General features: G+C 38.2%; 3 protein-coding genes and 1 long non-coding RNA gene across 4 annotated transcripts; 2 read left to right on the plus strand and 2 right to left on the minus strand.

The window, feature by feature from the left end:
• The first annotated feature begins 254 nt into the window (after positions 1–254).
• On the plus strand, positions 255–11,555 carry LOC123875237. The gene is made up of 2 exons (XR_006798104.1): positions 255–357; positions 11,429–11,555. It is a non-coding gene; the product is annotated as an uncharacterized LOC123875237 (long non-coding RNA).
• LOC123875235 (DNA repair protein RAD51 homolog 1) lies at positions 344–5,544 on the plus strand. The gene is made up of 8 exons (XM_045920964.1): positions 344–537; positions 1,088–1,287; positions 1,787–1,934; positions 2,315–2,523; positions 2,924–3,053; positions 4,316–4,453; positions 4,924–5,059; positions 5,451–5,544. The coding sequence occupies exons 1-7, from the start codon at positions 451–453 to the stop codon at positions 5,029–5,031; spliced, it is 1,020 nt and encodes a 339-aa protein (XP_045776920.1). The 5' UTR covers positions 344–450; the 3' UTR covers positions 5,032–5,059; positions 5,451–5,544.
• On the minus strand, positions 9,599–15,959 carry LOC123875233 (NAD-dependent protein deacetylase sirtuin-2-like). The gene is made up of 7 exons (XM_045920960.1): positions 15,716–15,959; positions 15,392–15,640; positions 14,587–14,793; positions 13,536–13,685; positions 12,919–13,111; positions 12,144–12,330; positions 9,599–11,543 (listed from the first exon to the last, which is right to left on the minus strand). The coding sequence occupies exons 1-7, from the start codon at positions 15,843–15,845 to the stop codon at positions 11,391–11,393; spliced, it is 1,269 nt and encodes a 422-aa protein (XP_045776916.1). The 5' UTR covers positions 15,846–15,959; the 3' UTR covers positions 9,599–11,390.
• Positions 15,960–16,413: 454 nt separating this feature from the next.
• On the minus strand, positions 16,414–25,121 carry LOC123875236 (sodium channel protein Nach-like). The gene is made up of 9 exons (XM_045920965.1): positions 24,934–25,121; positions 24,314–24,485; positions 23,041–23,186; positions 22,036–22,162; positions 21,381–21,530; positions 19,604–19,802; positions 18,850–19,036; positions 18,047–18,153; positions 16,414–16,550 (listed from the first exon to the last, which is right to left on the minus strand). The coding sequence occupies exons 1-9, from the start codon at positions 25,107–25,109 to the stop codon at positions 16,423–16,425; spliced, it is 1,392 nt and encodes a 463-aa protein (XP_045776921.1). The 5' UTR covers positions 25,110–25,121; the 3' UTR covers positions 16,414–16,422.
• Between the last annotated feature and the right edge of the window lie 551 nt (positions 25,122–25,672).

Raw genomic sequence — 25,672 nt, forward strand, 5'->3', positions numbered from 1 at the left:
CAAACGCCACAGACCACGAATACCTAATACCATGTTCAAATCTTATACCAACTACAGATAACTATTATTATACCTACCTACTCACAGAATATAAGGAGATAATAGAGATACCAAACAGCCCGACAAGGCTCTCGTGGCGTGTGGCCCATTGTATAGACATTATAGATTACTTTACTCTATGCGCGTGACCAAAATTGGATACGCCGCCATCGCTGACAAAGAAAAAAAACTACACTGACAGTTGACACATGCAATTTGCACACTATTCTCTGGTGGTCTGTGAACTTCATCTGGAAGTTGGAACAAAGTTTAAACTTGTCGTGAACTTGTAAGAATACTAACAATATTTTTATACAAGTGACGAAGTGATTTGGTAACAGAGGTAAGGACTAAGGATAGGATAGTAACAGATAGGTAGTGATATCTCAGTGTGGGATTATTATCAAACAAATGACTGCTGCTACAGCATCAGCAACAACTGTTACCGTTGACGAAGATCTAGAGGACTGTGGACCACAGCTTATCAATAAATTGGAGGTAGGTACCTAAAAGTTCATATACTTACTAGGTACTACTTTATTTATTTTTGGTTTTATTAGCTGACCCGCGCCACCTTCCCTGAGGGTGAATTTCTGTAAATCCTTTCTTGGTGGGATCCATTATAGTCTAGAGAAAATCTAAATGCAAAATTACTTTGCATTTTTCTTCAAAGTAGCCATTCCACACATGTAATTCAGTGCATAAATTAAGATATTTTCTGTCAAATTGCCCAAATTTAAGTAAAACTAACCTTAAATATATATATTACATGAGTGTAGAAAAGACAGCACCACAAAGATAGTTTATAAGTCTTTAAATACATATGTAACACATCCCCTCTTTTTACCTAATATCGGTTAATTGATTGGTACTAGGTATCCATACTTAATATGATAGAATAATGTGAAAGTGTGTTTGTCTGTCAGTCTCCCAGCTTTTCATGGCTCATCTGTTTAAACGAATTTTGACCATTTGTCCTCAAAAATCAAAGGGATCCCTCAAGATATTTAAGAACATGACATAATTTGTGACAGTTACTTTTTTCAAGGGAAATGGAATCACATCTGGCGATATTAAAAAGTTGGAAGAGGCTGGGTATCATACAGTTGAATCAGTGGCATATGCCCCTAAAAAATGGTTGATCACAATAAAAGGCATTTCTGAAGCGAAGGCAGATAAAATATTGGCAGAAGCATCCAAATTAGTGCCTATGGGATTTACTACGGCCACAGAATTTCATCAAAAAAGGTGAGTGAAAATAAACTAAATGTAAGAGTACACAAAATAGAAATAAAGATACATATTTACTAGCTGGTACTCATAATTTTTGTCTACATGAAACCTAAAGTTTTTGAAATCATGTGAGTACTTTTGACCATCTAAGTATACCAAAAATTTTCTTATCAATTCACCACATTCAATAAGACTGTTTATACATAATAGTTTAGCCAAAGATAGATTTATGGAGATATTTTAAGGTTCAGCACTTCAGATTTAAGACAGTTTTGACAATTTATCTTTTACTAGTTGCCACTTCATCTGCATGGGCATAAATTTCAAACCCCCATTTTATCCCCTTATATGGTTGGATGTTCAAAAATACTTTTTTCCTGGATGTCAATAGCCATTTGCACGTCAAATTTTAATCTGATTCGTCCAATAGTTTGAGCAATGCATTGATAGTTCAGTCAGTCAGTCACCTTTTCCTATTTTATATTTAAATTAGTCAAAAGAATTTTGATTTCAGAGCAGAAATCATTCAGCTGACAACAGGTTCAAAGGAGTTAGACAGGTTGCTCGGAGGTGGCATTGAGACAGGTTCAATCACAGAAATATTTGGGGAGTTTAGGACGGGGAAAACACAACTATGCCACACACTTGCTGTTACTTGTCAGGTACGTATGTCTAAATTAAAATTATATTTTATATAACACCCCATATGCAAAACTTCTCTAAAATTTGATGGTTTTTATAATTTTCATTAATTATTTTTTAAATGCCAGAATAAATTGGCCTTGTGCTGAAGGCAATAATGGGCATGCATACTTTATTGCAACACAAAACACAAATGACAAGTTACAAAAAAGAAAACATTAATTGTACTTTGTCAAGTAATAACAGTATTTTGTACTACATTTACTATTTTGCTAGGGATGTAATCATATTTTAATCTACTATTTGCCCAGGACATTATTCCTCATATTATACTCTGATGTTTCAATTATTTTGTTAGAGAGGTACTTTATGCAAACTAATATTTATCTTATTTTTCCAGCTACCAATAGAGCAGTCAGGAGGTGAAGGCAAATGCATGTACATAGACACAGAAGGAACCTTCCGTCCAGAGCGGTTGTTGGCCGTTGCCCAGCGGTATGGCATGGAGGGAGCTGCAGTCTTGGACAATGTGGCATATGCCAGAGCTTACAACACTGACCATCAGTCACAACTATTGGTACAGGCCTGCGCTATGATGACAGAGTCCAGGTGGGTTTAACACACATTTAAAGATTGCAGAGATAGAAGTCCTAGACAGTGTGGTATACGCCAGAACTTACAACACTGACCACCAGTCACAGGCTACAGCTGCTGGTGCAGGCCTGTACTAGCATGATGATAAGAGTCCAATAAATTGCAGAGGTATGGCTTGGAAAGAGCCACAGTGCTGGACAATCTAATTTATGCCAGATTCTACAATACAGACAATTATGTAATATTATGTATACATGACCGATAATGCATTGACCGCCATTATCACAGTTTACAACACTGCAATCATCAGCACAACTATGAGAGTGTTTGTTTCTAGTGTACCCAGACAAAATTTGTATATTCCGTCTTGTAATATTCAAAATTCTATTTTTTGTTTGTTTATGTTTAATTTCAGATATTCATTGATAATAGTAGACAGTGCGACCGCGCTGTACCGCACAGACTACTCCGGCCGCGGCGAGCTCAACGCCAGACAACTGCACCTCGGCCGGTTCATGCGGATGCTGCTGCGACTGGCTGATGAGGTGTGACGTTAGCATTTTATACTCATCGTGATAATAGTAGACAGTGCGACCGCGCTGTACCGCACAGACTACTCCGGCCGCGGCGAGCTCAACGCCAGACAACTGCACCTCGGCCGGTTCATGCGGATGCTGCTGCGACTGGCTGATGAGGTGTGACGTTAGCATTTTATACTCATCGTGATAATAGTAGACAGTGCGACCGCGCTGTACCGCACAGACTACTCCGGCCGCGGCGAGCTCAACGCCAGACAACTGCACCTCGGCCGGTTCATGCGGATGCTGCTGCGACTGGCTGATGAGGTGTGACGTTAGCATTTTATACTCATCGTGATAATAGTAGACAGTGCGACCGCGCTGTACCGCACAGACTACTCCGGCCGCGGCGAGCTCAACGCCAGACAACTGCACCTCGGCCGGTTCATGCGGATGCTGCTGCGACTGGCTGATGAGGTGTGACGTTAGCATTTTATACTCATCGTGATAATAGTAGACAGTGCGACCGCGCTGTACCGCACAGACTACTCCGGCCGCGGCGAGCTCAACGCCAGACAACTGCACCTCGGCCGGTTCATGCGGATGCTGCTGCGACTGGCTGATGAGGTGTGACGTTAGCATTTTATACTCATCGTGATAATAGTAGACAGTGCGACCGCGCTGTACCGCACAGACTACTCCGGCCGCGGCGAGCTCAACGCCAGACAACTGCACCTCGGCCGGTTCATGCGGATGCTGCTGCGACTGGCTGATGAGGTGTGACGTTAGCATTTTATACTCATCGTGATAATAGTAGACAGTGCGACCGCGCTGTACCGCACAGACTACTCCGGCCGCGGCGAGCTCAACGCCAGACAACTGCACCTCGGCCGGTTCATGCGGATGCTGCTGCGACTGGCTGATGAGGTGTGACGTTAGCATTTTATACTCATCGTGATAATAGTAGACAGTGCGACCGCGCTGTACCGCACAGACTACTCCGGCCGCGGCGAGCTCAACGCCAGACAACTTGTAGAGTAGCACCTTTCCGTCCTTTTTTAACAATATTAAAAAGAAAAAGATGCAGATACTCTAAGCACTTTGACTTTGCTTAAACTTAAGTTTCAGTTAAAACAAGACAGATTTATGCCAGCTGTATAGCGCGGTCTCCTTTTAACAGTGTCTTAAGTCTGAGCAAAGTCTAAGTACGCTCTATAGATCTCAGCCTAAGTATAGTTTAGAGAAAAACATATCAGAATCGAGGTCATCGCTTGATATAATTTTCTCAGTTTGGTGTGGCAGTGATAATAACGAACCAAGTGGTGGCGCAAGTGGACGCGGTGGGCGTGTTCAACGCGGACACAAAGAAGCCCATCGGTGGGCACATCATCGCCCACGCCTCCACCACCCGACTTTACCTGCGAAAGGTAATAAGAGATTTTTTGTTTGATTGACTAAAATCTTTTTAGGGTTACATAGCTCTAACAAGATAAAGTTGAAAACTAAAACCCGACTGCGATCGTCTTAATAAACGCTGAAATATTAGAGTAAAATTGATTTTCTGTCGCTTGGTATATTTTAATGTTGTTGTACATTTATATTCGTGAGCTCAGCATTTTCTCATCTTTCATTTGACATCTCACTCAATACAATAGCAAAAAAAAATTTTTGGAAACCTCCACTTTTTTTATGTAACATCCGTTAGGTCAATTTTTTCGTATAAAATATAGCCTATGTCACCAACGAATCAATTGACACCTCAATCATCAAAATCGGCCCAGTAGTTTAGGCGCTACTGTGGAACATACATACATAGACTGCTAAAATTATAACCCTTCCTTTTGGCTTTGCCGCAGTCGGGTAAAAAGACGCTAATTAATTTTCCTATAATTTCAAGGGGAGGGGAGACAACCGCGTGTGCAAGATATACGACAGCCCGTGCTTGCCGGAGACCGAGGCGATGTTCGCGATCAGCACTGAAGGCATCACGGACGCTAAGGAGTAATTTTAAGCTTAGTGTTAATTTAATACTACAGTCATTAAGGGGCATGAGATGGACCTGCCCGCGAAATTCTATAATCTGGTTTTTCGCAATTTGTAAACTAATACGACAACGTAGGCTTATGGTATTTTAATTGCGACAATGGCAGTATCATCCTCACAGGATTATATAAAAATCTTTACTTGAAAGGGTCCAGTTTAAGAAATTAATACTAGTATTGACTAATTTGTGAGAATAGTCGATACTAGAATTAATTTCTTAAATTGGACCCTTTCAAGTAAAGATTTTTATATAATCCTGTGAGGATGATACTGCCATTGTCGCAATTAAAATACCATAAGCCTACGTTGTCGTATTAGTTTACAAATTGCGAAAAACCAAATTAAATTTGAATTTCACGGGCAGTACCGTCGCCTCCACCTTAAAGTCGATCGCATACTACCGCAAGATCCGCACTCAACGCATTTGAACAAGTAATAAAAAAGTTTTCTAAAAAAAACCACTGACTGCGGTTTGCATTGTATCTTTTTCAGCCCGCACATTGAAATGCATAAAATCCGCCATTTTGATTTTTTAAGAACTATGTAACCATATTTTTATTTTATTTTATTTTTATTTATTTGGGACAATAAACAATTACATATTATATATTAAAGCTATAACTTAAATCTATCGTTAAATATTAGTAAATATGTTATTTTAAATATAATATATGTTGTTAGTAAAATTATTACATTAAATTATAAGTATAATTTTATGATAGTATTTTTCACCTACACTTCTGGGTTCGCGTCCGACGCTCTGACCACTAAGCCTCGCTATATGCTATTTTTGATATGTATTTAAAAATTGTATGTAACCAGTGACACTCGCGTCATTAAAACGAATTGAATGTATCATTTATCAAAGCTGTTGTGTAGTTGTAAGCAGGCATAGAAACGAACATCCATAAATATAGGTCAAACACATAACCCTCCATTGAGCTTCACCACAGTCGGGTAAAAAGGAGATTATACTCTGTGTTGATGGCCGTGACAACTGACAACTGTCGTTTGAAAATTTGTGTTCAAGAAAAATAATTTGCATATGTTACAATTTGTTTCTACATTATCTATACAAGATCTTTGAAAATTACCCATTTTTAGTAAATACCTACTGATAATGTTGCGGGTCTCCTCGTAGTATGCGATTACATTTATAAAACTATTTTTGTAAATTGCAATAAAAGATAGGTAATATGAATTTTGGATTTCGTTTTATTTATTTGTTTTTACTTTTTTAGTATTTATGTAAAAACTTTGCGCCCGGGCCCCGGACTGATATTGGCACACCACATATTATAACACTACATAAAAACGATATTATACTGTCACAGTTTATGAAAAAAGGAATAATTTACGCTCCGGATACATGCTCCGTTATGCCTGTGCAGTTTTAACTTTTAACACTATGCTTTTAACTGACCAAGAACTGCGCAGAAATGAAATGAAATTTATTTATTTGCTGAATATCAGTTGTTGAGTTCAAAATTATAACTAATTAGCGACCTTCATATTCTACTTCATAAGCATGCAAATATTTAATACTTCAATAGTCCAATCTTTAGTAGATTTTGGAACTGCACGGTATGCTGTCCACACCAGAGATATAGAATACCTGTCCACACGCACGCACTTAACCGCGCAAACTGGAGATTGTGCATGTGATGTGTGTAATTCAAATCAATTTTGTTTTATGACGTGCGGGCCAGACGGGCGCAATTAACTTCGCCAATGGTGAATGACGGAATTGAAGAGACACGACAAGCTTAGATAAGATGGAGCGTGTAGCTGGAGCGCTCCATCTTTGGATGGAGGATGGAGCACGCTCCATCTTGCCAGCGCAGTTAAGACGGAAATAAGCCCTTGATTACAATTGGCGGCCAGTGATGATGCAGTCTAAGATGGAAGCAGACTAACCTGGAAGGGGTATGGCTGTTTTTAGGGTTCCGTATCTCAAAAGGAAAAACGGAACCCTTATAGGATCACTTCGTTGTGTCTCTCTGTCAAGAAACCTATAGGGTACTTCCCGAGTGAGATAACTATACCAAGTGGGGTATCATATGAAAGGGCTTTACATTCTAAAACAGACTTTTATTTATTTTTATGCATAAGTTTTTGATTTATCGGTGCGCGAGTCTGACTCGCATTTGGCCGATTTTTTATTAAACCCAAACCCCTTTAGTTTCTACACGGCATCGTACTGGAACGCTAAATCGCTTGGCAGTACGGCTTTCCGGTAGGGTACTAACTAACTACGGCCGAAGCCTCCCACCAGATTAGAAATTCCGAATTTCCTGCCAGGAATTGACCCCGGGACCTCCCACTGATAAGACCACAGCGCTCACCACTATGCTACGAGGGATGGCCACTGCCCAAAGAAAAATAAAGAGGAAAAACAAACAAATGTTGAGGCAAAATAATTTATTCAAACTCCAACCAAACTAAGCACATTTAACACTAAAATATAGTTAACCTTAATCTAATGTATAATAAATAAACCTCACACTAATTCATATTATCACCAATTATTAAGTTCATAATAATTAACAATAGTCAATAGATTATAAGTTCATATCATTACTACATGATTTATTTCTTTCATTTTCTTCATCATTCTTTTCAGCTTTGGTTTAAATGAAATAAACAATAACATTTAAACCTAAGTGAAACAGATTTAAAAATGATTCTTTTATAAACGTAAGATTCTCTTGCTGTTGGAATCTTAAGCCCACTTAACACAACGTCAATTAGGATGGCCATTGGCCAATCAACATTGAGCTATGCTGCGCTGTGCTATGCTCTTCCAAAGTTTCTGGTGCTATGTTTTTTCTACATTGAGCTGCGCGGTGCTGTGCGACTGCGACAGCGCAACATTGATGCACACAAGTGCAAGCGAGATAGGCGGAAGACTGAGCGAGATGAGCAATGCGATGACGAGCGAGCCAGCATGTATCGCGTGATTCTTTTTTTTTTCTCTCGTCTGGCTCTAGGCCGCCTCTACACATAGGCCAGCGCATTCGCCAACGCGCTTGCGATGCGCTGGCCAACGCGCTTGGAATAACGGCAAAAAGAAAATATTATAATTTGGTAGACAAATAAAATCATTGGGAATGCCGTCAATCTAGGATAAGAAATACGCTGTCGACAACGCACGACCACGGCCTTTGTATTGAATCTCAATCAAGACGATGATAGCGCTAAGCACAATCTTGTTTCTTTCTTTTTAGTTTATTTTACTTGTACCAAGTCGGGTTCAAGTTGTCTCATTTTTCCGTAGTCGGGTTATAGTTTTTTCAACTTTTTTTTATAAGCTGTGTCCAAATCGCACGCACTTCGATTCGAAGACAGCCTTGTTGAATACATTCTTGTAGTAGGTATTAACGAACCCGTTTAAAGCTTAAAACTATAATATGAGCCATAACATTTTACAAAATTAATTAATAAATAAATCACAACATGATTATTTAATGTCAATTATTATTACAGTCTGCATGATAAAATGTTGTTCATTCATAATCTGAATAACTATTTTAAGATTCCTTACCTAAAGGAAAAAACCGGGGCAAGTGCGAGTCAGACTCGCGCACTGAGGATTCCGTATTCGGGTATTTTTTCGACATTTTGCACGATAAATCAAAAAAATGCATAAAAATAAATGAAAATCTGTTTTAGAATATACAGGCAAAGCCCTTTCATGTTATGATACCTCACTTGGTATAGTTATCTTACTTTGAAAATTGAAACACATTTTAATCTTTTTTTTGGTGATGTAACCACAAATTCAGTTTTCGGATTTTTTTCTTTATGCTACAAGACCTACCATCCTGCCAATTTTCATGATTCTAGGTCAACGGGAAGTACCCTATAGGTTTTCTTGACAGACACAACAGACGGACAGACAACAGGAACAGTTTTTTGAGGAACAGAACCCTAAAAAGGAATCCTTGTCTGTCTGTCAGGCTACTTCCTTCATTATGAAGGGTCTTATAGCAAACGTAAAGGGAAAATCCGAAAACCGTGAATTTGTGGTTTAAAAATTAAAATGTGCATGAACTAATAAATAATTTAGTATTTTCAACTTTCAAAGTAAGATTACTATAGTGGGGTATCATATGTACTTTACCTATACATTCTAAAACAGCCTCCAGCCTGCTGGACCGATGACCTTAAGAAGGTAGCGGGGAGGTGGTGGATGAGGAAGGCGGAGGACCGCGCCTGATGGCGAGCTCTTGAAAAGACCTATGTCTAGCAGTGAAAGCGTACAGGCTGATGGAATTCTTAAACAGATTTTTATTTATATGTATGCATAATGGTTCTTGATTTATCGTGCCAAAATGTCGGAAAAAAATACCCAAGTACGGAAGGAACCCTCGGTACGCGAGTCTGACTCGCACTTGGCCGGTTTTTTATTGATTTATATACATCTACTTCATTATTATTGCAGAAGAAATGCACATTTCGAAACGTATTTTTACTACATGACTCTCAACTGTCTGCGTGGATTTAGGTTTTTAAAAATCATGTGGGAACTCTTTTTTTCTGGGATAAAAAGTAGCCTATATCCTTCGTCATACTAAGTTAGTCGGATAAAACCAGGACCGACGGTTTAAGGAACTCTCCCGACTCCCGTAAAAACGAAAAGCCCAAATTTGGACCTCCAAAGTCCCATCCCCCTAGCTCAAAATAAATGACTAATTACATAATATACGAGGCACTATTATTAATATCTATATCACCATGTATAATATTATGACAATATTTTAGGAATTATTTCATGCTTATGTATGTAGATACAGATAAATCTTTACGCTATATGACACTGGTACTAATTAGGTACAGTTGGTGTGGTTATAGATGAGCCATTAGAAACGTGCGAACTGAGTCATAAATCTGTTTTATCGGAGTTCTCGCTCTCTCGTACAGGCCTTATGGATGCAACCTGATGCTCTGGTGTTGAGTGTAGTAGTAACAAGATAAAGTTAAACAGCACTAAAATCTAACTACTACCCGGGAACTGCCGATAGTAACGTCAGATATAGTACAAAATTGTTTTTCTATCGCTCGGTAACATTGTACTACGAGTATATTTATGAACTCAGATTGGTCCTATTTCATTTGATATCTCACTCTATACAATAGCAAAAAAAATATTTGGAGACCCCCCACTTTTCTGGATGTAACATCTGTCAAATCGATTTTTTTCATATAAAATGTAGCCTGTCTCCCCGGACCATAATAACGTATCAATTGACACCTGTCATAAAAATCAGCTCAGTAGTTTAAACGCTACGGTGGAACATACATAAATACAAACCTACATACACTGCTAAAATCATAACCCTTCCTTTTGGCTTTGCGGTAGTAGGGTCAAAAAGTATTCGTCGATAGTCGATAACAGGTTATAAAGAGCGAGGGAGTCCCAGCTACCCGCGTCTGAACGGCATCCCTTTATCGGTAACGACTTCTGAAGTATTCGATCACAACACTATGGCTGAGATCTATGGAGCGCACTTTGACTTTGCTTAGACTTAAGACACTATTAAAACGAGACAGCGACATACAGCTGAAATAAGTCTGTCTCGTTTTAACTGAAACTTAAGTCTAAGCAAAGTCAAAGTGCGCTCTATACATTTCGACCTCAGATCGCTCTTTGGAATGGCTCAACTATAGTATAAGATTTTACATTTTACCAACTTTAATAGAATTCGAGCGTCGAAACAAAATTATGTCAGAGTAAAATGTTTACTCTGCAAAATTTGTGATCTCATTGAATCATTTCGGCTCTCACATAATGTGCCTTGACCCCAATACAAGTTTTTGGGGATAACAAAATTAGCACCAGTAGAGTGGGCAGGGGCACGTTTGAAATTCGACTGTCAGCATAGCTTTAAATTGACAATGGAATAGATGATACCAATTTCACCTCTCTCAAAACGTTTGAAATTGTCGTTAGTGTCACGGCACGTATTGCAATCATTGCAATGGGGATGATGCCTAGGTCAAAAATAAATTTTTCTTGGTAATTATTAAATAGAGGGTATTCCAAAATTCATAGAATCCACATTCGCTGGTAGTTTTAAGTTTGCTGACCATTTTAAATTATCGATTTAACTAAAAAAGTACGTCAAATGTCTATGACGTCACATCTGTGTATTTCATACAAGCTCCCATACTAAGCGAGCGTTTTGACGTTTGATAAGAAGTCGCTGATTTGACTAGTAGTCATCATCCCTATTACTATGAAATTAATTGCGCATGGTTAAAATTGCCAGCTGAATTTCGCACCTATTATTTTGTTATAATTTATGATGGTGATGTTACTCATAGCTTGGGTTCAGTGGTCACTGTGCTCTGACCAGGCAGGGGCTCATCAGCAGCGGGCGTTACAGAGGGGTTCGGTTTGTGGGGGGAGGACAACCCCCCTTCCCGCTCGAGACGCGCGTGCTCGCGCGCTACCAGCGCACGAAGTTCCTCCTGCAACAATTTCATGTCATAAATATTAAAAAAAAAAACCGGGCAACCGGGTTCCATACTTCTATTTCAACATTTTGCACGATAAATCAAAAACCATTATGCATAAAAATAAACAAAAATCTGTTTTAGAATGTTCCAATCTTACTTTGAAAATTGAAACACATTTTATTTTAAATGATGTAACCACAAATTCGCGGTTTTCAGATTTATTCCTGTACTTGTGCTATAAGACCTACCTACTTGCCAAACATGATTCTAGGTCAATGGATTACACCATCACAAAAAAGTCACAGTTTGATTATATATGTCATTATGTGCCTAATTGCAGTGAAATTAGAGCCACTTTATGGGCAAGTGTGTTGCAAAAATTATAAAACAGCATCTTCTTCCAAAAAGTAAACACTCTTTTTGTTTAATTTTTTATTCCTCCTGTCAGGCTCAGGCCACAGAGCCTCAACATTTAAATCATAATATGTATTATGTAAGCTCAAAAACTTACCCCACAACCAAGAACTAGGCCACATCTCTAACAACATTTTCCGACTGCAACCCCCCTTTTGTCCGGTCCCATATCCTCGACTAAACTTATGCTCAACTTACCCCCCAACCAAGTTTATCAGCTAACACCAGACAGCCGTCATCACAGTCACCGAGCCAGGCCACATCTCTCACAGCATCGTCTTCTAACTGCAATCCTCCTCCTGTCAGGCCCCAAAGCCTCAACAGTGGGGACCGCATGCCAGCTTTCTCACGATTGATAAGTAATCTTGGACACCATTCTGGGACCCTGCAAAAGATTTTATTAGAATCAAATGAAATAGTATGAGTTTTTAGTTTTCATTAATTAAATCTTTTATTTTAACACAAGCTATGGCAACCTCTAAGTGGGTCTACAATTAAGCAGCATAAGTTCTACATTTTTTAATTCAAGTAAATTTAATTTATACCGTTTTGGCTTTTCTAAATAAATAAATAAAAAAACTCTTAGGCTGTGATCTTAGACTTTGTTTAGACTGCTTAGAGTATGAGAGTATGAAATGGCTCTAAGGCACCCATAGAGGCATCTATTAAGCACAATAGACATTGCTCAGACTTAAGACACTGTTAAAACGAGACAGTGTTATACCACTGGAATAAATTTGTCTTGTTTTAACTGAAACAAGTCTAAGCAAAGTCAAAGTGCGGTCTATGGATTTTAACCTCTATAGATCTCAGCCTTAGTAGATTTGTATGCCCACTATACTATTATTCCAAAGAAAACCCTTAATGGAAAGGAAAAGATGAGGAAGATTGCAATGTGGAATCCACAAGAACCAAGGAATTTATTTTCATAATAAAAAGTTTGTGAATCTACGAAAATAATAATTGAACTCACATATCAATCAATGATGCAAACGGTTGCACCTCAAGTGATGAACCCATGATAATCAACATATCACACTTCTGAAAGTCTTCCTGTAAGCACCTCTGGAACCTCTCTGGCAGACTTTCACCAAAGAACACTATGTCTGGCTTCACTATTCCTGGGCACTCGGTACATATTGGGATCTGGTCAGAGAATATCTTTTCTGAAATAAAAGTTATGGTCATTTTTATATGATGAATCAACCACCACATGTACAGAATGCGATAACCTATCGAATCCTAAAAACAATGTGAGTATTCTATGCTACGAATGATCGCATTTAGTTGCTAAACTGCAATGCAATTGATAAAATTATGATGATAAATGTAAATTGTGCACTTTGGCCCTGAGATTCCTAAATCATTATAAAAATATTGTTTAATAATGTTCGACAATAGCACTCTGCAACCTGGGCGGTCTACTCTGCTTCTGGAGGGAGCATGGATGGCTGGAGTGAAGACATTGGTGGGGAGTGGCAACGCAGGCGCAACAGATGGAAACGTTTAAGTGTAGAAACCAGCCCAGAGAGAAGAAAGAAAGAAGAATCACCAATAGAATTTTTATCATTATCACTACTTTCATATTACCTTTAATAAACTCTAAGGAATATTGTTTCCGGCAATCCAAACAATGTGAAGTGTAGAATGTGCCATGCGCCTCCACTATTTTGTCCTCGGGTATACAAGCACCTCTTTCCAGTGTATCAATGTTTTGTGTGTAGTGACGTAACAGGATGCCTGCAAATTATATTGAACTTCAATTAGAAGAAAGTAAGACTGCTTTAAAAAAGAGAGTAAATGTTAGAGTATGATAAGCTTCAACAAGAAAACCGGTCAAGTGTGAGTTGGACTCGCATACGTGATAGGAAGGGTTCCGTACAAGATATTTTAACATTTTTATGTACAACACTGCAAGTTAATGACAACAGCGCCATCTATATGAGATTTAATAAATTATTTTTTGTGAACACATTTTTTTTTGTTATGTAACCAAAAAATAACTGTTTTCGGATTTATTCTTTTACTTGTGCTATAAGACCTAACTGCTTACCAAATTTCATAATTCTAGGTTAACGGGAAATACCCTATAGGTTTTCTTGACAGACACGACAGACGGACAGAGAGACAACAAATTGATCTTATGAGGGTTCCGCTTTTCCTTTTGAGGTACCTAAGCTTTAAAATGGTGGTCTTAGGCACAATGCACACCAGTAAAGTGGCTTTTAAACTATTTAGGCTTGGCTTGACACAGAAAATAGATGATGATGATGCTTAGGTGGAGCACAGTGCCTATTCAAATGTGCCTACAAATGTGCCTATTCACTCTTCTTTTGAAAAGCTAAAAGCTATAATATAGGAAATATTATAGCTAGTGGGGAAACGGTAGCCAGAAGGGCATTCCACTTTCTATCTAGCAGTTTACATTAGAAACAAAGAAGCAAAGCATAATTCAAAATAAAATATACTTTTAACTTTTATGAATATTAATTCTAGTTAAAAAAGCTGTCTAATGACATGAGTTATGAAAATCGTTTCAGTCAGTTCAGTAGTTTTGAAGTTTATCGATTACAAACATATAAATCTTACCTCTTTATAATATTAGTATAGATCTAACATTCAAAATGATATATATCCTTACCTTTTTCATGTAAAAGCCTTATAAAATAATGTGATACAGTGGGCTTAAATTTCCCTGGAAACAATTCTTTTGCTAATGTGAAGAATGGTTTTGGATTTTGTCTGAAGAAGTTGATTTCAAATATAGCTTGAGGTTCCGGCAAGTTGTACTTTTGCAGATTGTGGTACAGTCCTGTTTCAGGGCTTCGGAAATCGGGTATTCCAGCAGCTGTAATGTATTATATTTTTTATTCAAATTCAAGTTCAAAATATTTTTATTCAATTAAACTTTTACAAGTGCTTTTGAATCGTCAAAATAATCTACCACTGGTTCGGAATGTCGTTCCTACCGAGAAGAACCAGCAAGAAACTCGGCGGTTGCTTTATTGCGGTTGCGGTATTCTATTGCACTTTACACTGCAACACTGTGACAGCCTAGTGGTTAGGACGTCCACCTCCTAATCGGAGGTTGGGGGTTCGACCTCGGGCACTTCAAACTTTCAGAGCTATGTGCATTTAAATGGTTTCTATGCTAAATAATACCTGAATGTCAAATCTAGTCACATCTAATTCCACAAATGTAGCAGGTAATTAACTTTGGCTGAGGCCACCGAGAGATACAAATTTGAGCGTATCTTTATAAAACTGTATGATACACTTTACCTGATGTTATAAACTTTGGGCCATCTAGCACTTTAGATTCAAAGACAATGGAAAAACAGAAAGAGCTATGCTATTTGTGTAAAAAGTTTCTAGGCCAATGTGAGGTTGCTAAGATGAGAATGTGGTCTAATTAGTTTTAGTTTAGAATCTGGTAAATTACTTACACGTAGATATACCAGCTCCAGATAATGTTATGACATTTTGGCATCGTGAATTCTTCATCCACTTAACAACACCATCTAAGTTGACTTCATCCAAAACTTTATCGACTTGAGCTGGCGGCTCGGATGGCTCGTAAAAACCGAGTTTCTGCGCTAAGTATCTTCTGATCGAGTCTACATCCAAGTCCCGAATCCTGGAACCCATTGTTTCTATTGGAGTTGGCGGGACGACTCGATCCTGAGGTACATCGCCTAAAAATCAAATAAAAAATAAATCATAATATAGCAAAATTAATTTCTGCGTAATAAATGCGTTACGGAACTTACCGTCACTTTTTCCGGGAGGCGAATTAGCCGACATTATTCGCAATTTATTAAAATTGCGACTCCAAACCTGAAGTTTCGCCCAATAATTTAGCCACAGCCCGTTTGACAATGACAGATAAATGACGCGCATTCTCGGAAATAGCTAAGCGAAATCTACTTGCAACTTGAAGCCGAAGATAACAATAATTTTATTATTGGTCTCGTTTCATTATATAACTATGTACTATGCTGCTTGTTGTTTATTCCCCGAGTATATAGTGAGTATATATAATATTTCTATTGGCAAACATAATAACATTGTTTGCTATAGTTAAGTACAGCTTTGTAAACGCACGTCTGTAGCAGACATACGACACCATACGACTTATGTGCTGTTGTATATCTAATTTAAACCAGTTAAAATACAAAATTATGTGAAAACGTCTTGATAAATCAGACAACATCCTTTTTATTTTTCTCGTCCATTCTTATGGAAATAAATCACAAATTAAGTATGATTATTCGCCTGTCGCACTGTCGCACAGCAAGCGATACAAAATACATCATGTCTGCTGTACTCTAGAACCATAGATTATAAAGTCTGAAGTTTTATTTTATCGTCTATGGTGCAAACGTCAAAAAATCCCGGGCGGGAAAAGTTTGTGGTGTTTCAAATTTCAAAACAATTTTTTGTCCTTAAATAATTTTACTTCGGCGTAAGTTAATGGTTAATAATTATTATAATAATATGAGCTAAACAAATTGCCAAAAAATCGGAATACAAAGAAATACACAAATTCAAGAATGGTAATTATAGAGAAACCTATGAGGATACCGCAGAACCCGCCAACGTTACCTGCAAAGAGTGAAAAAATCTGGAGAATATGAATAAAAAAATAAAAAAGCACGTAGTTAGTGGGTAACCTTCTTAAAATATTTATCAGAGAGTTTATTTAAGTATGTACTACTTACATATGCAAACTCACCGAATAATAGGTAGATAATCCCAAAAAATCCTTTTCCATTATTGGAAGGCGTACAGTACCAAAGGTCGTTGGTACCTACTTATCTTCAGCAATGAGGAATAGATACAACGCAGAGAGAGTACCTATACTGTGCCTATAGGTACCTACTTATCAGTGCGCGAAAAAAATAATTCAGTAGGTACGAACACGAGGCGTATTGTACAAAAATAGATTTCAGCCACATCTCATTTGAGCTTGAGTATTTAATCTTTAGTTTATGCAGATCCTAACCTTCGAAAACCGCCCTGTTGCAATTTTTGAAACTATGGGCTAGGGACTTTACAACTTGGGGGTTATAGCCGTTGTTACTTCTATGGTTACGGTTGTAGCCCATTGTAGCCGTATACCTACAGAGGCAAACGATATATGTATATAATATAATATGATAGCCAATGCCCGCAACTACGCATCCATTTAGGTTTTTATAAATCCTCTGGGAACTTTCGGGCATAAAAAGTAGCCTATGTCACTCTCCAGGTAATAAACTATATACCCATGCAAAAAATCACGTCGATCCGTTGCTCAGTTGGGACGTGATTGAAGGACAAACAAACAAAACACTTTCGCATTTATTAACCCCCGACCCAAAAAGAGGGGTGTTATAAGTTTGACGTGTGTATCCGTGTATTTTGTATTTGTGTATCTGTCTGTGGCATCGTAGCTCCTAAACTAATGAACCGATTTTAATTTAGTTTTTTTGTTTGAAAGGTGGCTTGATCGAGTGTGTTCTTAGCTATTATCCATGAAAATCGGTTCAGCCGTTTGAAAGTTATCAGCTCTTTTCTAGTTACTGTAACCTTCACTTGTCGGGGGTGTTATAAATTTTTTATTTACACTTGTAATATGAGTAGTGATGGTTGTGACAGTATTGTGATTATGTAAAACAAAACTGTCTTTCGCTAATACAGCACCTCGCCGGAACCTGATAGCTTAGTGCTATTTGAAAAGAGTAACCGCCGAGTTTCTTGCTGGATCTTCTCGGTAGGAAGGAGCAGTGGTAGATTCACCTGACGATTTAAAAGCACTTGTAAAAGTTTAAGTTTTTTTTTCCTTGCCATAAAGCTCCATTATTATAATGGTAGCTTTATTGCTACTACGATCTAGGCTATGGGCTATTAAGTAATTTTATTCTAGCTTAAACTTCTACTTATGAATAATTTCTAAATGTAATTTCAGTCCAATAACTGTCAGTTTATTCTAATATGCTTACAGTCCACTATGTTATTGTGACCTAATTTGTGTGTAAAAGTTTAAGTGAATAAAAATATTTCTGCTTATTTCTGTTCTAATAACAGGTATTTATATTAATAGGTACTAAGTTACTTACTAATAATCTCGAACCAATAGAATACGATGTCAAAACGATTCAATGTTCCATCCGTTGTTCCCTGATAAATGCTGAGTAAGCATTTACCGGTCATATTTAAATCTTCACTGTAAAAAAAACTAATTCAGTATTTAAGTTTTAGCTAAATAGGTAACCTACCTATCACTAAAATTATTCTGTAAATATACCTATTAAAATGTATTTTACCTTCTGAGGGGTTGAATTTTGAAAAATCCTTTCTTAGTGGATATCTACGTTATAATAAGTATCTACTAGCTAGTATCTGAATGCCAAACAGCCCAATCTGTCCAGTAGTTTAAAAAGCTTTGTGTTGATAGATCAGGCAAATCAGTCAGCTTTATATATTTATTTCCTGTTTAATTGTACAAAATCTGATCAGTTGCGAATCTGGTTTTGTTAAATATCCAGATAGGTACAAGTAAGCCCTTGACTGCAATCTCACCTGGTGGTAAGTGATGATGCAGTCTAAGATGGAAGCGGGCTAACCTGGAAGGGGTATGGCAGTTTTACTAAACCCATACCCCTTTGGTTTCTCAGCATCATACCGGAACGCTTGGCGGCGCGGCTTTGCCAGTAGGATAGTAACTAGCCACGGTCGAGGTCTCGCACCAGACTAGACCAGTGATTTTGAAATTATAAAATTCCATACCCGGCCGGGACTCGAACCCGGGGCCTTCCACTAATAAGACCACAGCGCTTACCACTGCGCCGGTAAGGTGTGATGTGATTTGAGAATCTGGTCAACTGCTTATAAAGGATTTAAGGATATTGAGGAAACTTACAAAAAGAAACTTGAGAGCTCTTTATTGTGGTGAGTCACGCCGGGAAGCGGTAGCTTGGAGTGCTTCGAGTGGTGACGTGTCAGCTCGCAATCCGGCAGACACTCCGGGCAGTACAGTGCGCCCTGGATCTCCGCCTCTAGTCCTTCCGTGTTCGTCGCGTCTTTTGGATATAGGTAAAACAGTTTTTCTAGAAGGTATAAAACACATGATTCCATTTTAAGTAGGTATAGAATGTACCGGCTTATTCACACAGAAAAAGACTAAAAGTAGGTATACTATTTTTTACTATGACCGGACTATGGCCTAAACCCTTCTCATTCTGAGAGGAGACCCGTACTCAGTAGTGGGGCGGAAATGGGTTGATCATGATGATGATAATGATACTATTTTTAATTTAAGCGCTTTGTTTGCTGTTGGTGAATTGGAATAGAATAAATAAATAAAATTTCATGTAGGACTAGCCTCTTATGCGCTACGTCTGTGACAACCACCGGTTCGGAATGAAGCTTCTACTGAGAAGAGCTGGAAATGTTACTACTATCAATGAGACAATACACTACACCATCTTGTAACCAATGTAAAGCTCAGCCAGTTGCTTCCACGCAGTCACTAAGGAATTTATAAAATTGTATACCTATAGCCTCGACTTATACCTACCTAAGGGTGATTTTACTTTTTACACAATGTTTAAAGTGTAATGGCAATGGTAAAATAAAAAGGTCATTCATTAAAAGGTTTTAATGAAATATCTTACCTTTATACCTGTTTAAGCATCCTAAATGGTCTATAGTGCATTTTGGATACTGATAATTATCATCCAAATCATGAACGTAGTAAGGAACGCATTTGCAGAGCGATTTCAATGTCTTGATCCGGCACCTTACTATGCAAGCACTGTATGAGTACATGTTAAAATACCTCTCTTTTATGTCATCGCGGAAGAGACATTTTCTCTAAAATAAGAATTAAAGCTTTGGTCAAACTGAGACGAATTCTGACGAATTCTGATGCGGGACTTGCTCGCGACGATTGTGTCAACGAACTTGTGTAGATGTGTTCAAATGTAGGGTAGTTACATAATATAGTTGATGCCAGATAAAAAGACGTTTGAACTGTAACCTGCACAATGATGATTTGTGATTCGAAATGTTTTTTCGTCTGAAATTCCTCAGCGCTTGAAGATCAAAGTCTGGGCAAAGTGTGTGTTGCTAGTGCTCATGGTCTATTAGGCCTCATCAGAAAGCTTAGAGTCACTCAGCGGACGATGTAGAGCTGCTATGAAGTTTCTCTACGTGATCAAATTAGTAATAAAGAGATCCTAAGCGGGATCAGAGTAACCGATATAGTTAAATTAAAGTGGCAATAGGCAGGGCACATAGTTCGAAAAACCGATAGAGGTTGGGGTCCCCACTCCCCAGGTGTTAACAGGGCTCCTCCGTCACTCGTTTCATACAATCGTAGTTCCAATTTCATTTGAATATTAAGCAACCAAACTCCATGAAATTTTGCAGACATATTCTAGACACTAATATCTGTGTCTGTGGTGTTTTAGATTTTTCTAAAAATATATAGTTTTAAAATTACAGGGGCTCAAAGATTTGTATGAAAAATCTTAAGACCGCGTAACTTTGAAACCGAATATTTTAACAGAAATCTGGAAAACCACAGACATAGATATTAGTTTCTAGAATATGTCTGCAAAATTTCATGGACTTTGGTTGCTTAATATTCAAATGAAATTGGAACTACGATTGTATGAAACGAGTGACGGAGAGAGCCCTGTTAAACGTCATCGGCAGCTTTGGAAGATCCCCAAACTCGCCTAAGTGTTCGTCTATGTTTGACCGAAGCTTAAAATTAAATGTAGTCATGCGTAGCGCTAAAGAAAAGCCGACTCTGTAATTAGAGGCATAGTTCCATTCGAGGATAATGAGGGTCCCATTATACGCGGATTGTCTGTGTGAATATTAAAAAACGTTTGCTACGCACAGACGTCTGTTTTATCGCCTTCAGCGCGATTTGGTAAGGTTAATATTTATGATTTAGCGTCTGAACAGTCAACAAAACGGGTTAGCGGATCAACTTCTTGAGGCCTGATTTAAACTTTGTAAAGTGCAGCTGTCTAATTGACGAGTGAATTACCTAGTTAACATGTTTTTGGGCCAAGTTTATCTAGATGTGTATTTCAAAGCGCACTTATTACTTATTCATATTTATTTTATAGTGTGTTCAATTGGACGCTGATATTAGTAACCACTTCACACTTGCACTAGCTAGGTACTTAAATAAATGAACACCTTTTTGTCCTGGAAATCAAAGAGTTCCACGGGATTTTCAAAAACCAAATTCCTCGTTGACGAAGTCACGGTGGGCATTAAGTACCTATTTTGTAATAACCTGCATCCATAATATCTATGCTACTTTTTATTCCGGAAAATCAAAGAGTTCCCACGGGATATTCAAACACCTAAATCCACAAAATTGTGGGCATCATCTAGTTTTGAATGTGGCTTTGACTTTGACTTTGGTACCGTCGTGGGCGGATATTTGCGGACTTCCTCAGTTGCGATTTGCTTGACAGCGTAGATCTCGAAGAACGCCGCCTGGCCAGGTTGAGCGATACGCTGGATCATACTTCCACTATTGTGGTCCGCGTAGTGAGTTGCATCATATATCAGTACCTGGGAACAAAAGGACCCATAATAGTATTATTTTATTTATTGTGATCAAATTGAAAATATTACAATAAAACTTAAAGCTAGCCTTATCTAATTACTATACAAATCATGCCCACGTGGAATGGTGCCAAGAATACTGGCATTTCCACGCTGGACAGCCAGGCTGATCCGTTGCGTAAAAAATGAGCCAGCCCTTCTGTCACTCGATGAGGCTACTCGTAAAAAAATATTGCACTAAGATTCTATGGCCCCAGGGTCTCTACGGCAAACGGAACGTAACAGATCATAATTTATATTACTCAGGTGTTTTATTTTATTTTCGGTATCTCAAAAGGAAAAAAAATAGAACAGACAGACGGACAGATAGACAGACAAAAAAGTGATTCTATAAGGGTTCCTTTTTTCCTTTTTAGGCACGGAACTTTAAAAAGATATACCTGACTGCGCAGAAGCCTGCAAAACTGACAAGTTTCAATTGTACAAAAGGGTAATTTTTCGTCGAACTTACTTCGAATCCGAACATGTTGAACAGCGTATATGAATAGTCGTCAACCATGGGGTCCAAGATAACATTAAGGCCATTCAACTGGCCGGGGAGATATTGCCTTTTTATCGTGTCACTAGTTCTAGCTAACCTGTAATTAGTAAACAAGTGTAAATTAAAAATTTAGAACACCCCCGCCAAGTGAAGGTTACAGTAACAAGAAAAGAGCTGATAACTTTCAAACGGCTGAACCGATTTTCTTGGATTATAGCTAAGAACACTCTCGATCAAGCCACCTTTCAAACAAAAACAACTAAATTAAAATCGGTTTATTAGTTTAGGAGCTAGATGCCACAGCAGATACACAGATACACACGTCCAACTTATAACACCCCTCTTTTTGGGTCGGGGGTTAACAAATAGAAAGAGGATAACTGTAAAGTGTCGAAGACTGGGTGAACATTCATAATCTCGAATTTCGGCACTGGTAGCGAGGTGAGTTACTGTGGCCTAGTGGTCAAGGCATCTGACGCGATTCGAATCCAGCCCGGCCAGTTTTTAATGTGTACCTATTTAAAAATTATTTGAAAATATAAAGAGGGGGTTATTCGTATTAACAAACGTAGTTTGGCTCCACTTTAGTTACACTTGGAGCTAGCCCGCACAGCGAATAAAAATCGCGCGATTTTTTTACCGCTCAAGTGCGAGTCGGACTAGCACACGAAGTGTTCCGTACATCCAAATACTTAACTTTTTTTTTTTGTGACGTAACCACATATTCATTGTTTTCGGATTTTTTCCTTTACTTCTGCTATAAGACATTGCTCCTACCTGCCAACGTGCCATATAGGTTTTGATTCCTTTGGCGGTTCTTGAAAAACAGACAATGAATTTTTTTTTAATAATTGTATTGTACCGGCTATGCTCACGTATTTAGTAGATGTAAGCCCGACTCACTCCGTGAGCATCACTCACGATGGTTTAAAGTTTAAACACATGTATTCTAAAAATATGGTTTTAGGCACATACCCTCCAAATTCATTGTCTCTTATAACCAGATTGAAAGCGCAACAGTGACCGTGGACGGTGCGTTGGACGTGAAAATTTTCATTACAATCAATAAGTTCACCTGCCCAAGCACATCGCACCAGCATCTCTCCACAAGGTGGCGCTAGCTAAAAAAAACCGGCCAAGTGCGAGTAGGACTCGCACCCGAAGGGTTCCGTAACATCGTACAAGAAATAAAATAACATTTTATTGCAGTATTGGATATAATAATATATATTATGTAAATAAATTTTCAACAAAAATGGCTCTCGGCCTGTCCGCACGTTTATGTACCTAATCGGTTCAGTTTAGTTCACAATTGCGCTAAATACTGTATTTATATATCGATTTTACAGAAAAGTTGTTTAAAGTTTAGTTATGACATAAGAGTAAATTAGAGAACACCCCCGACAAGTGAAGGTTACAGTAACTAGAAAAGGGCTGATAACTTTCATACTGCTGAACTGATTTACTTCGATTATAGCTAAGAACACTCTCGATCAAGGCACCTTTCAAACAAAAAAAGGACTAAATTAAAATCGGTTCATTAGTTTAGGAGCTACGATGCCACAGACAGATACACAGATACACACGCGCACGTCAAACTTATAACACCCCTCTTTTTGGGTCGGTGGTTAAAAATAGTAGTAGGTATATAATTTCCTGGTTGAGAGTTTTGATCCGATGCTAAACTGTGTTGAAATTATCTAATATTTTCGTGCTAGTCATATCTGAACTAAATAGCTCTCCTGTAATATAGAGAACTAGCCGATGCCCGCGACTTCGCCCGCGTGGATTTAGGTTTTTCAAAATCCCGTGGGAACTCTTTGATTTTCCGTTATAAAAAGTAGCCTACGTGCTAATCCAGGATATTATCTATCTCCATTTTTCAGCCAAATCCGTCCAGTAGTTTTTGCGTGAAGGAGTAACAAACATACACACACACACACACACACACACATACAAACTTTCGCCTTTATAATATTAGTGCGATTGTGTCGTTAGTGCAATAATGTGAATTAGGTAAGCCATCGATATGTACGATTTACAACTACCTATCAAGCAGTCCGAAACCATATATATACCTACTGGCTACTTGCGGAAAACGTCAGAGGACGTTAGGCCGCGCACAGACTGTCAACAAATCCCACCTAACAGTTCGGCTACCCCGGCAAAGACTCCGCCCTCGAATCCTAACCTTAGCTGAAATTTTGCCTAATGCCTTTTTGGACTCCTGGAATGTTGTTATACGTACATCTTCCATCAACTGATCAATTTTCTTTTCATCGATGTATTTGGCAAAGGAATGAAGCACCGCTTGAGCTTGCAAAGTCTTATTATAAGAAAAGTCAATCAATCTTCCCAGTTGCCTAAAGAACATGAACATTTCAGCACGGGATTCGTTTTTGTAGGTTTTTTTTGCAAAACTAAAACGAAAAGTACAAAGATAACTACGAATATTCCATATTACAATCTATAATTCTTTATTCTATATCCGACATACAATACATAAATGAAACGATGACGTCAGCTTTCTATTCGGGAGGTCAGGGTCAGGAGGTCCCGGGTTCGATTCTCGGCAGGGGTTTGTCTGGGCATAGCGAGCCGTTGAGTTAGTCAGTTTTTCATTTTACTTCTATATAATGTTTAGATAATGAAGTATTTATATGTAATAGCCTTGTTAAGCCAAGGTTTCGGGACCGATTTGCAATTTTTTTTATCGATAGTAGAAGTTTTCGTGGTGGTCCTATGTACTGGTTTTGGAAGTCGGTTTTTTTTTTAATTTTTTTGCAACTTCTAAATAAGCGAACTCGTGCTCCAGTATCTATTCATGTGTCCATACTCTGAGAAAATTATTGAAAAAGTAATACTTACTGTTTTTTAACAAGCTTGTCAAGGGATTTCTTACTAATTCTGTTAAAGTTGCACAACGTAACAGCTGGAAATTCTATGTTGGCTATCGGATACGTTGTATCCATGGTGACTATCAAAGGTCTTGCGAGATTCTCAAACCACAGGTTCTGAAGAAAGTAGGCAATCAAACCCAGCATTAGGCAAAGCAGTACTATTCCGGTAACCCTGGAAGAACGATACAGTTTATACTATAAATGCGAAAGTGTGCCTGTCTGTCTGTCTGCTACGTTTTCACGGCTCAACTGCTGAACCGATTTTAATGAAATTTGGTACAGAGTTAGTTTCCATCCCGGGGACGGACATAGGCTACTTTTTATCCCGGAAAATCAAAGAGTTCCGACGGGATTCTTAATGGTCTATCCGTTTAACCGATTTACTATATGAGGTACAGAGGTAGCTTGCGCCCCGGATATTGACTTCTATAGGACCATTATAGAATGTAAAGGCTAAACCTACTTACGTAAATCGATTACGTAAGTAAAAATTTATAACACCCCCGACAAGTGAAGATTATAACAGTAATAACTAGAAAAGAGCTGATAACTTTCAAACGGCTGAACCGATTTTCTTGGATTAAGAACACTCTCGATCAAGCCACCTTTCAAACAAAAAAAACTAAATTAAAATCGGTTCATTAGTTTAGGAGCTGCAATGCAGACAGATACACAGATACACACGTCAAACTAATAACACCCCAGGC

Source organism: Maniola jurtina, chromosome 19 (assembly GCF_905333055.1).
Source record: "Maniola jurtina chromosome 19, ilManJurt1.1, whole genome shotgun sequence".
Classification (NCBI taxonomy): domain Eukaryota; kingdom Metazoa; phylum Arthropoda; class Insecta; order Lepidoptera; family Nymphalidae; genus Maniola; species Maniola jurtina.